This window comes from Chelonoidis abingdonii, chromosome 14 (assembly GCF_003597395.2).
Source record: "Chelonoidis abingdonii isolate Lonesome George chromosome 14, CheloAbing_2.0, whole genome shotgun sequence".
Lineage (NCBI taxonomy): Eukaryota > Metazoa > Chordata > Testudines > Testudinidae > Chelonoidis > Chelonoidis abingdonii.
In genome coordinates this window covers 9,053,827-9,067,257 of record NC_133782.1, presented here as the reverse complement: position 1 = coordinate 9,067,257, position 13,431 = coordinate 9,053,827, and the positions used below count along the sequence as shown (strand labels likewise).

General features: G+C 40.0%; 1 protein-coding gene across 2 annotated transcripts in view; it reads left to right on the top strand.

Annotated features, from left to right (window-relative positions):
* Window positions 1-13,431, top strand: part of CDH4 (cadherin 4) — a 706,159-nt gene that overhangs the window by 538,916 nt on the left and 153,812 nt on the right. For both annotated transcript variants that reach the window (XM_032802286.2, XM_032802285.2), the window contains exon 5: window positions 11,464-11,619. In XM_032802286.2, coding sequence (XP_032658177.1) covers window positions 11,464-11,619 — 156 coding nt within the window. The remainder of the gene's footprint in view (window positions 1-11,463; window positions 11,620-13,431) is intronic.

Below are 13,431 nucleotides of genomic sequence, written 5' to 3'. Positions count from 1 at the left end.
GGGAAATGATTCCCTAGGAAGGAGTATTGAGGAAAGGGATCTGGGGGTTATAGTGTATCACAAGCCAAATATGAGTCAACAGCTTACCACTGCACTGTTGCAAAAAAAAACTCCAAAAACCGAACATCATTCTAGGATTTATTAGCAGGAATGTTGTTAGCAAGACAATTCTTCTGCTCTAATCCATGCTGATAAAGCCTCAGCTGGAGTATTGTGTCCAGTTCTGGGTGCCACATTACAGGAAAGTTAGGGACAAATTGGAAAAGTCCAAAGTAGAGCAACAAAAATGATTAAAAGTCTAGAAAACATAACCTGTGAGGAAAGAGTGAAAAAAATGGGTTTGTTTAGTCTGGAGAAGAAAAGACTTGGGGGGTGGGGGGAGGACATAACATTTTTCAAGTACATAAAAGGTTTTTGCAAGGAGGAGGATGAAAAATTGTTCTCGTTAACCTCTGAGGATAGGACAAGAAGCAATGGGCTTTACTTGCAGCAAGGGAGGTTTAGGTTGGACATTAGGAGAAACTTCCTCACTGTCAGGGTAGTTAAGCACGGAGGTCGTGGAACCTCTGTCAGTGGAGGATTTAAGAACAGGTTAGACAAACACCTATCAGGAATGGTCTAATTATTATGTAATCCTCCCTTGAGTGCAGGGGACTGGACTAGATGACCTCTCAAAATCCCTTCCAGTCCTACAGTTCTGTGATTCGGAATCAATTGTAACCAGCTTTTTGATGCTCCCCACCCCTTTCCATGGTTAGAACTCTGGTGCAAAAGAGAGTCTGGCCCAATGTTTGGAGATGTGTGAAGAGTGATATTCCCAGAATGGTTTGCCTGTCCCAGACTAAGAGGCACTCTACCACTATATAAGAGGTCATACTGAAAATTGGTTTTATTATGTACCTCATAGTATACTTTATGGTGTACCTGAGATCAGTTTTATTTGCAATGTATATGTTCTTGTGATGTATATGGTGTGCATACATGTGCATGCTCATATGTGTGTGTGGTGCAAATGGCATGTGTGTATATTAGTGTACGCTGTGCATATAATGTTTACAAGTGTGGTATGTGTAAGATGCGGACAGTGTGTATGTATGTTTTTGCACAGTGCATGAGGTATATGTGTGCATGTGTTTATGCACCATACATACAGTGTGCGTGTATGGTACATATGATGTGTACGGGTGTGTGTTTGTAGACTTGTGTCTGATGTTTGCTCATTTGTCAGTACTTTTTATACTTTGTTCTCAGAGTTACTGGAGTCCCAACACTCTTTTGGCAGTATAATTTAAGGAAGAAATGCTGCTCTTGGATGTCCATGATCAGTGGCCTTTGTCCTTGGTACAAAGAAGCACAATGTTCATCTGAGGGCAGAATTTGGCCCTAAGAGATACGATATGAAAAACAATATTTCATCTGAGAAGTTATATAGTATCTCAGTGAAAGGACACTGGGATCACAGCCATGTCTCAGAAACTGCACCAATGAAGAATAAAACAGGGAGGATTTAAACATGCATTAATGCCCTCTAATATTGTCCCTATGATAGATATTTTCTTTTAAGGAGAATTACACTTTCAATCATTTCAAGTTTAGCTCGTCCCTTTGTTAATGAATGAAATCGCTTTTCCATATACTCTACGCAGTGTAATATACGCTATAGGAGGAAAGTATCTTGTTATATAGCTGGGATCATTAGAGACTTAATACAATGTTCAGTGTAAAAGACCACTTAGGGATGAGGGTATCGATACAATGACAAAAAGAACAGGAGTACTTGTGGCACCTTAGAGACTAACAGATTTATTTGAGCATGAGCTTTTGTGGGTTGCAGCCCACTTCATCAGATGCACAGAATGGAACATACAGTAAGAAGCTATTTATACATACAGAGAACATTAAAAGGTGGAAGTACCCATATCAACTGTAAGAGACTAATTAATTAAGAGAAGCTTTTGTCAGCAGGGGAGAAAAACTTTTGAAGTGATAATCAAGATGGCCGCATTTTGGACAGTTTGACATGAAAGTGTGAGGATACTTTCAATTTATTTTTTTTTTTTTTTAAACATGGGGAAATAGATTCTATTGAGTGTAATGACCAAGCCATTCCCAGTCTCTGTTTAAAACCTAACTTAATGATCTAGTTTTGCAATATTAATTCAAGTTCACCAGGCTTCTCACTGGAGTCCTGTTTTTGAAGCTTTTCTGTTGAAAAAATTGCACCTTAACGTCGTTAGCTGAATGGCCAGAGAGGTTGAAGTCTGTGTCTCTGACTATGGTATTTGAATAGTTATGATATACCTGATGTCAGAATTGTGTCACGTTAGATTCTTTTTTTAGCATAGAGAAACTTGTCTAGTTTTTGGCAATTGTACATGGCAGAGAGCATTGCGGCACATGATGGCAATAAAGTATCGACATTGGTAGATTGTGCAGGTGTAAACCGAGCCCCTGATGTGTGACTGCATGTTGATTAGATCTTTAAGTAAGTGATTTGATCTCACTTGAATAGATACGTGGATAGATTGGCATCGGGCTTTGAGTTGAAGAATAGGTTCTGGGTTAGTGTTTTTGTTGTATGGTGTGTGGTTGCTAGTAAGTATTTGCTCAGGTTGTCTGTAAGCGAGGACAGGTCTGTCTCCCAATTACTGTGAGAGTAAGGAATCATCTTTCAGGATAGGTTGTAAATCTTTGATGATGCGCTGGAGAGGTTTTAGTTGGGGGCTGAAGGTGATGGCTAGTGGCGTTCTGTTATTTTCTTGTTGAGACTGTCCTGTAGTAGGTGGCTTCTGAGTACTCTTCTGGCTCTGTCAATCTGTTTTTTCACTTCAGCAGGTGAGTATTGTAGTTTAAGAATGCTTGATAGAGATCTTGTAGGTGTTTGTCTCTGTCTGAGAGATTGGAACAAATGTGGTTGTATCTAGAGCTTGGCTGTAAACAGTGGATCGTGTGGCGTGTCCTGGATGAAGCTGGAGGCATGTAGGTAAGTAAGCGGTCAGTAGATTTCCGGTTATGGGTGGTGTTATGTGATCATCGCTTATAGCACAGTAGTGTCTAGGCAATGGATCGCTTGTGTGGATGTTCCTAGGCTGAGGTTGCTGGTGGGTGGAAAACTGTTGAAATCATGGTGGAATTCCTCAAGGGCTTCTTTCCATGGGTCCAGATGTTGAAGATGATCATCAATGTAGCGCGAGGTAGAGTAGGGGCGTTAGGGGACGAGAGCTAAGGAAGTGCTGTTCTAAGTCAGCCATAAAAATGTTGGCAATACTGTGGACCATGCAGGTACCCATAGCAGTGCCACTGACTTTAGGGTGACCAGATGTCCCGATTTTATAGGACAGTCCATTTTGATCTTTCTCTTATATAGGCTCCTATTACCACCCCATCCCGATTTTTCACACTTGCTGTCTGGTCACCCTAACTGACTTGGAGTATATATGTTCTCAAATGTGAAATAGTTGTAGGTGAGGACAAAATCACAAAGTTCAGCCACCACGTTTGCCATGATATATCAAGGATACTGTTCCTAGATGGTTGAGTCCACTCTTGTGTGGAATGTTGGTGTAGAAGGGCTTCTATGGTGGCCATGGAAGATCACCGATGGATTGTAGTTTCCTCAGGAAGTCAGGGGTGCATGGAAGATAGCTGAGTGCTAGTAGCATAGGGCTGAGGAAAGAGTCCAAATAGCCAGACAATCCTGCAGTTGCTATGGGTAGTTCCACCTTTCATGTTCTCTGTAGTATAAATATTTCTTACTGTTGTCATAAACAGATAGGTTTATTCCCCTTTGTTGTGAGACTCAAGGAATCTGAGTCTTGGGGTCCCAGGGAAGGTTTTGGGGACAGGAGTGTACAGACACTGAATTTCTGGTTGTGGCAGCACTACAGGATCTAAGCTGGTAATTAAGCTTAGAGAAATTCATGCTAGTATCTCTATTTTCTGGATTCTAAGGTTCAGATTTGGGAAAGAATACTATGACAACTGTATGTTCCATTCTATGCATCCGAAGAAGTGGGCTGTAGCCCATGAAAGCTTATGCTCAAATAAATTTGTTAGTCTCTAAGGTGCCACAAGTACTCCTGTTCTTTTTGCTGATACAGACTAACACGGCTGCTACTCTGGTACAATGACAAGATTCTTAATCTCTGCCCTTCCAGCATCCACGAAGTAATATCCTAAAAATTAATCTAGGCAGATTTTGTAGCCCAAAACTTAGAAATTTAGAGTTTTATTGTGTTTCCAGTGTTATACATTGTTATCTGCTTGTAAACAGGTCTAAAAGTTTCATTTAAGGCTGAGGATAGTGTCTCTAATCCCACTGTGTGTGATCAGTGATATCTGTAGGCATGGTACAGAGTGTGAATTGAAATGCACTGCTATTTAAGGTCAGGAGAGCTAGACAACAGGGGAAAAGACATAGTTTATTATGAAAGTAAAGGTCACACCGCGACAAATTATATCCCATGAGAGTGGAAAAAACTTCCCTTCATGAAGATACGGCAGTGTCGTTTTCTTAATGTTTACCTTTGTGCTGCCCCCACACTGTCATACCAAGAGGAATGCTACTTGTGCTGAAATGCCTGTATGTTGGTTGTGCAAAGACTATTCTTTCCTCACTGATATGATGTGCCATTTGATTTTTTAAACTGCTTGGATCAGATCCTCAGCTGGGGTGAATCGATGTTATTCTGTGGAAGCCAATGGAGCTACACTGATTTACACCAGCTGAGGACTGGCCTCATTAGTTACGGTGTTATAGTTAACCCCGTTAAGGTTGATATTTGCTAATTCTTCTAACCTCATGTAACAAGTGCTTTTATTCTTCACACAGTGCCACTCCCAGGAGAGTGCTGGTGTCTCTCTGTCCTACGTTGGCTTTGTGATGGAAGCTAATGGAAGGCTTGTGGATGTACCCACAATAAGGACACACTCTGAAAAGACTTCAGGCAAAAATCCCAATATTCTTACTTGGTTTTTGCTTAGCCCTCACTCATGCATAGCTGTCACTGACTAGCTGCTTGAGGAAGGGTTGCAGGACTGAATTATGAACAAAGATGTCAGGTTTTAGTCCGTTATTGATAAAGGAAAATGTCCTCCAGTAGCACGCAGGACAGTGACTTTCCCATCATGATAGTTACTAGTGCTCTTTCATGAGCTACCAGAGTAATTTCATTTGGTTTCAACTTCCATTATGCAAGATGGCACTACTTAAATGGATGGAGTCTCCAGACCCCCATCATTTAATAAGGAGCCCTGGTATCTTGCATGATGGGAGATCAAACTAAATGAAATAGCCCCAGTAGCTTAAGAAAGGGTCAAGTTCTGTGCACCTGGAAATGGCTGTTGCACCATTGGAGGCGCCCCTAATTACATCACCAGGGACTTTGTGCCCTAGTAACTCCCTTGATAGAGCTCAGACTAGTAAAGGTGGCATTGGCAGTTTTGGGTATCTAAATTCTTGCTGTGGTAAAAAATATTGATAACATGCTGCTATGTTCTAGATCTTTCAATAATGTTCTTTTTCTATCCATCCTCCCTCCCCATCCCCTCACCCCCCGCCCCATATTTTTCACTGTTTCCATAGTGTGGTGCAGTTTTTCAGTTTGAAAACTAAATCTATTGCAAAAGAACTGGAGAACAGTACATATTGCTTTAGAAACTACTCTTCTGTATCAATTAAGATTACATGTGGAAGACCCATTAGCTTTGGTCACTTCCTGTTACAGATGCATTAGCTTTTTGACCTTCATAATAACAAGTAATGAAGGTTGCTTAATTAGCTAATCATGAAGACCATGCAGCAAATTACAGTATATTGAATCTTCACCAGGAAAGAAAAAGAGACCCGATGGCAATGGCATCAACTGTCAGCCACTGCAGGTCCCTATCTCCACTCTAAACCCTTGCACCAGTAGGTAAGAGTACAGCAAGCTTTAGATGCCATATGAGTCCAACAGTCACTTAGTCCTGCAGCATCCAGACTGCTAACTCCTGCTAAAACACAAGTGCTCGGTATTTTAGCAAAAGCTAAAATGCAGCTGATAGCCAGTGCAATTAGTATTACTATTTTACAAAGTCTTGTGGCCTTGTAATATCTCTCATGATTGTATTGGAAAAGGTGATTTTCAATAACACATTAAGGTCCCTTTATTAAGTCTGGTTTAGACTCTCCCTTTTCCCTTCTGCTTGGTGTTACATCATCCTCATCTTCCCCTATATCATACACAGGGAAGAAAGACAAAACCTAAATAAACAAACCAGAAAAACCTGGAGTGAAAACATGAATAAAAAGAATAACTAGGAAGGGTGAAAATCAGGGGACGCACATCCACGCAGGCTCTTGCTCACGAACAGAAACTGGCCTGCAGGGAGGCTGAGTTGGGGAGAGATTGGCAGAAGCCAAAGAATCTGAAAAACATTGGAAGCTCAGGTGCAATTCCATAATTTAGTAAATTTTCATTGCTACCCCATTCAGAGAGTCAGTGAGAAAGAAACAGAATTCTACTGGTAAGTGTCAGCTTGGAGGCCAAGCAGGTTTGTGGTTAGATTACCAGTGCTTACAGAGAGTACCTGTAGTTGCTTGAAAGCTGCAGAGAAGTATGGTAGTAGCCATGAGGTTTATTTCTTTGTATTTTAGTGTTTTGAAGCATCTCCTTTCACGTACACAGATCATATAGGTCAGATGTAAAAGCAGAGGTTTTAATGCAAGCAAAAGAGGTTCTTGAGCCCCAAAGGCCTCCAGTATATTTTTACTCTCCTTTGCTTTAAGCTAAATCAATTAAAAAATCTTACAGGCAAGAGTTTCCAGAGGATTTAACCTCACACGAGAGGCATCAGGCCACTAGGGCTAAGGGAACACTGGGCTAATGGACAAGACTTTCACAGTTAGGTTTTTGTGGGGGGGTGGTTAAGTGTTTTGAGCTCTTCCTTAGGAATGTTGATAGTAGCTACATAGAGACAGAAGAAATCAATAACTCAACTCCATTTGGTATTTCCAACCTTTCTCTGTTTGTCAGCCCAATTAAAAGGGGCAAAGGTCCCCTCCCAGTCAGTTTGTTTGTAGACCATCATTATGGGAAACTGGGAACACACTACATATGATAATAGCTTTATGTTCTAGAGTTTGAAGGCCTGAGTGCTATCTCTAAAACTACTTCTGCTGTAGTTAATGGGAATTCTCCTTTAGCTCAGGTATGGTAACACTTTTTCTTTCAGAGCTGAGGGTCCTTTTTTCAAGTCCCAGCAAAGACAAATTACTCAGAAGACAGTTGCAATTTTTTCTTTCTTTCTTTCTTTCTTTCTTTCTTCCTTTCCAGTGTCTCCCTTGCTGCCTGGGTAGCAGTTTGAGGTCACTAGAAGGTGTACTAACAGAGGGCAGAAGTTAATAAATGTTATCTTAACCCAATGGCTCTCCACATTTCTCTCACTTAATTATTCTCTGTCCATTTTATTTCTGCCATGTTTACTGAAATAAAAAGTGTTTAAAAGTCAGCAGGCAATAATATGATTGGAGATGCGGTGTTAGAATTCTGCCTTTTTACTGATTTGTAAAGAGATTGTTCCATTATAGCTGAAAATGCTTACATGGATGATTCTTAAACACTGCAAATTCAGTTTAATAAAAAAAACAACCTTAGTAGGAGTCTCAATGAGCAATAAGATGTAGCTGAATTAAAATATTTGCACTAAAATTAATGAGCCAAACTTAGAATGCTTAAATTGACTCTTAAATTTGCTAATTTAAAGGATTTGAATATGTTTGCATTTCTTGGCATCCATGCAACACTTTGAATACATGAGCGATATAGCCTTCAATTATTTTCCATTTGTTCCTTGTAATGGGCAAAACAGCTCAGAGCTTAATAATAAAAGATATTTATTGTTTAGCATTGACATTGTTCTACATGGCCATTAATAATTATGCCGTGTTGTGTAAAATAGAAAATCAGATTCAAGTATCCAGAAGTCATGCAAATATTAATGTTACAGTTTCATCTTTTACACTGAGTTTTGTGGGATGATCTATCATCTTATTTTTCAGCATGTTAGTAGAAACTGAAACGGGATAAACTGATCATTTTACTTTGCCTAGATACATCCCCAACTGGGTACACCTTGCCTGTGACCCGTAAATGACTCATTTTGTATCAAATAGCAAATATTATACAATGATGAAATAAGTCCAAGTTAACTTCATATTGTATCATGATATAGTATATTTCACAGAAGCTCTTCTGAGCAAAATACAGTTGTGTGTCATTACATGGTATCTTGGATTATACATGATCGGGTAATTCACCAGCTATTTGGTGTCCCCTGAATTGCCAACTATACAATTCTCAACAGCCTACTGTTCCTTTTATCCCCAGTCATAGAGCAGCAGGTTAGTAACTGCAAGACCCAGGGCAGGAATTAGGAATACTAAAACTACAAGGGTATGATCAGTAGAAACAAAACAGATGTATAAAGTCTGTTACCTTGAACAAGCTCTTAAATTGAAATTTCACCCAATAGTAAAACTTATAGGAACAATACAGCTGGATGTTAAATCTTGATGGAGATTTATGTCCCTTAAGATTTTACCTAAAAATGTGACATGAAGTCCTATATCAGTAAAGGATAGTTAGCATGTGAAAGGGAAAGTCCATAAAAATTCAGCAATGCTAGAAACCTCAAGATCATATCCAATGACAGAATTACATGAATTTTATATCAAGGTTTACATCATACATTTTTGTGTATTTTGGCCATTATGTTCGAAAATCTTTAAAGGAGAAAGAGCTGTTTCTGTTTTTTACTTACATTGATTTTACATCTCTGTCATTTCATTGATCTCCAGTTATTCTGGATTTATTATAGTGTAAATGAGAGAGCAGAATCAGACTCAAACTCTTTCCAGTTATGAGTTGGGAATTAAATTATTGGACTTTATTTTGGCTGGCTCAGCAGGGGTTGAACCTATAACATGCTGCAGCTTACTGAATGACGCATCTCATTAAGCCAACAGGGAGGTCTGATTGGGACTCAGGAGACCTGGGTTCAGTTCCTGATTCTCCACAGACTTCCTTTATGGCCTTGGTCATGTCACTCAATCTCTCTCATCCTCAGTTCCCCATCTGTAAAATGTAGATAACGTTTCTCTATCTCACTGGGGTGGTGTGAGGAAAACTCCACTCGTATTTGTGAGGCGCTCAGGATAAGGTGAGGAGAGCCATGTCAGAACCTAGATATACAGAATTATAACATTTGTCCTGATTCTGAGTCTGACGAACTCCCCATTGATAGTGCATTTCTTGATGTGGTTAACAATCCCAAAGGCTAAATTCCTTCCCATGTGTTTGTGGAGAGTGAAAACCCTTTTATAAAAAATGAATGCATTACAATGATCACCAAACACCATAAGTTAATGGTAATTTAATGTGTATATTACTTTAACCAGGTCTTCATACATACTGATACAGTGCCTAGCACAGTAGAACATTGAAGATCCTGGGGACCTCTGTGACTGCCAAATGTTTGCAAAATTTAACACAGTATATTTGTTTTGCTCAATGTAGTATAATTATCTCATAGATTTTCTTAGTACAGCTTGATAACTCATATGTATTTCATACTATATTTCATTTCCTGGATCTGCAGTGATTTACTTACAGAAAGTTTAACTCTCATTAATACTAATGAAAGAAATCCATGGAACGAAGTGCATGCATATATATTGGTCAGATAAGGAGGGCTTCAGAATATAGCCACTCCCTCCCAATTTCCTGCATCTGATAAACAAACCCTCATCTCCCCTTCAGAAATTACATTTCCTCACCTAGAATAGAACTTCTTTTAATTCAGTTATTTGTGCCTACACCATAGTATTCCAGAGTGTGCAGACTTTTCAGAAAATGCATTGCCATATCAAAGAGAGACTAATGTACATTCATCTATAAAATGGATTTATATGATGTTCCCACTAATTTATTGCATTCATAAACCTGGCTAGAAAAAAATGCCTATTTTTCATGTTGACACTTGTAAGACAGTTTGTGACAGTGTGGGGGCTGGTAGTTTGTTTATTTGTTCCTTGTACCTTGCATTTTCCTTCAGAAATAGCCCGACATTACAAGAACTTCTTTAAATGGCTGGTCTAGAAATTACCTTCAGGTTTAAAGCAATACAATCAAGGTTGCTAGGGTAACATCTTAGCCTGCCTTTTTATTTTCTTTTATCTGTTTCCAAAGTTCATGTAATTCTTCATGTCATATCTGATTTTTTTGTGTGTTTCTCAAGGTGGAAGGAGGCTGGGAGGAATGGGTTTTGAAAGTAATGCTGTAATGCTCTTTTCCATAAGAAGACGTTTACATGTAATGCTAGCAGTCCATCAGGCATTAGTAACCCTGCATTAACAAGCCAACAAGCTTGTATTAGGAATGAAATAAAGGCTTCTGTTTTCAGAATAGCATGCGTATGTTTACATACATAGTTAGAATGGTTGGAAATGCAATCCTGATGATTACAGAGAATTGTCAAAATTGATTACTGGGTGTCTAGTGATTTACAGATGCCCAGCTCCAGACACCTAAAAGGGGCTGGATTTTTAGAGGGCAAGAATTTGGCACTTTGTGAAAGTCAGGCCCCCTTTCAGGTGTCTCAGTTTAGATGCCCCCAAATTAAAGTACCTATAATCACTAGTTGCTTTTGAAAATTTAGGGTCTGTATGCCTAGTCAGCCTGTTAGAATTCTAGGCTAAGATTTTCAAAAGAACCTGAGGGAATTAGGTGTCCAACTCCCATTAGACTCCTCTAAAAAATCCCAGCCCTAATTATTTACATGCATAATTTAATCACTGTGGATGCATGTGCAGTTGCATAAACTGTGCATGCAAACGGATGCACTTCTGAGAATCAGGGCCAGAATGTCAGAGGGTTCTGCTTTCTAGGTTCCAAAGGATCATTGTAAACAAAAGTGAAAAAAAAATGAGCTCAAAGTTTATGAAGGATCTTTTTTCTGCAGTCTAGTTTCAGGCCCTTGGTATGTAGATCTCCTATCAGAGGCCACGTCTATACGACGTGCCGTATCGGTGCGTTACAATCGATTGCTCGGGGATCGATATATCGCGTCTCATCTAGATGCAATATATCGATCCCTGAGCGCGCTTACATCGATTCCGGAACTCCACCAAAACCAACGGAGTTCCGGAATCGACATGGCGAGCCGCGCACATCGATCCCGCGCGGTGAAGACGGGTGAGTACATCGATTTTAGATAATCGATTTCAGCTACACTATTCTCGTAGCTGAAATTGCGTATCTAAAATCGATTTTCGCGCTTCGTGTAGACCTGGCCAGAGTTAACAGCATTGCATGTAGAAGGCTTGCAAGATTGGGCCTTAATGTAATCCTAACTATATAGCATGAATATCAGTGTCACTAAGCCATTGTCCATAGTTTACTGATTATCTTTAATTATTTATAGATTCGTTCTGATAAGGACAGTGAGATCCATATTAGGTACAGCATCACTGGAGTAGGAGCTGACCAGCCACCTATGGAAGTCTTCAGCATTGATCCCGTGTCTGGCAGAATGTATGTGACACGTCCAATGGACAGAGAAGAAAGAGCTTCCTACCATGTAAGTGTATGAAAATGTATATTTTTTTATGCATTGTACATGTATCCCCCAATCCACAGCTCGTCTGCACTAGAATAGTGCAAAAGGACTTTGTAGCTAGAATACACACACAGATTTGGGTCCTTCCCTGAGTTTGGGGTCTGAACTCACAAAGTCAAAGTAAAATAATCAAAATTACTAGATTTCAGCAGGTTTCACCTCATCACTGAATGTTTTGTAAATTTAGATGTAGAACTGTGGATCCAACTTGTCTACCCAGAATTAGGGCCCAGGTTTGCATTTCCAGTTTATGAGGATATGAGAAAGCATGCGAGTGTTGCCCAGTTCAGGATTTATTGATCACATATTTTGCACAGATCAACTCCTTTCTGTGTGACTGAGAAAAGGATAAGGCATGGTTTTCATAACAGATTTGCATGTTTTCACTAAAGGTGTGATTCTGCATTGATTTGGTTAAATCGGTGCATTTTGTATATGTCTACATGGGAGCTGGAAGGTATAATTTCCAGTTCAAGGAGCCAGACCTGCACTAGCTGTGATCAAACTAGCATCCTAAAATTAGAAATGTTGCCATAGTGGTGCTAGTGGGCGAGGGGCTTACCTCTCCAAGTACATGCCTAGCACCTTGGATAGCATCACTCTTGAAGCAGCTATCTCCTCACACTACTGCTACACTTCTATTTTTAGCACATTGGTTCTATTGACATGGATATGTCTCCTTGAGCTGGAATTTACACTTCCAGCTCTAGTATAGACATACCCTTTATGTGTAGACTCTCTTTGTTGTTTTAAATGTGCTTTATATCAGTTGGCCCTTGTTAAATAGACAGCATAGCTATTGCCACTGAAGCCTGGGAGTGTAGAGCAACAGAAGAAGGTTTTCCATCACTGTAGGAACCCAGCCTCCTTGAGTGATGGGTCAAAGCATTCTTCCGTCAATCTAGCTGTGTCTACACCGGGTTAGGGCTGTGAAAAATGTCACGCTGTTTGTGATGTGGTTAAACCAACCTAAGCCCCATTGTAAACATCTTCTCTCAGTCTAGTTCTGCCTCTCTGAGAAGTGGATTTGCTACTCCAGTGGAAGAACCCCTTCTATCGCTGTAGCGTACAGCACTGCAGCCGTGTCACTATAGCGTTTCTAGTGAACACATAGCTTGAGCCTGCTTTAAACTGATGTAGGGTCCGCACACAATGTTACACTGATTTAGGGCATATCTACACTAGAAAACTGCTGTTACACAGCTGTAGGATAGACACTACAGCAACAGGAGGTTTTCTGTCGCTGCAGTAAATCCATCTCTCCCAGAGACACTAGCTAAGTCAACAGAATAATTTTTCCATCAACCTAGCGATATCCACACTGGGGCTTAGGTCAGTTTAACTGCATCACACAGGGTGTGAAATTTTTCACAGTCCTGAGTGATGTAGTGTAGCCAATGTAACTTGATAGCGTAGCAGTTGTTTAACTGAGAGCTGGTCAAGTTTATGTATAGACCAGGCCTGAAAGAGAAACCAATATCAACATTAGGGTGTCATAGGAAGTTACTAATTCATTACTGCAGTTGGACATGCAGTAACAATTATAGTCATTTTTCATTTTAAATCCTCTGTTTCAGGTGTTCAGATGCAGACAGTAGAGTGTGGGGATCATATAAGATCTTAAGTAGGTAGATAGACTAATATTAACTATCAGGTATCAGAGGGGTAGCCGTGTTAGTCTGGATCTGTGAAAGCAGCAGAGAATCCTGTGGCACCTTATAGACTAACAGAGGTTTTGGAGCGTGAGCTTTCGTGGGTGAATACCCACTTCGT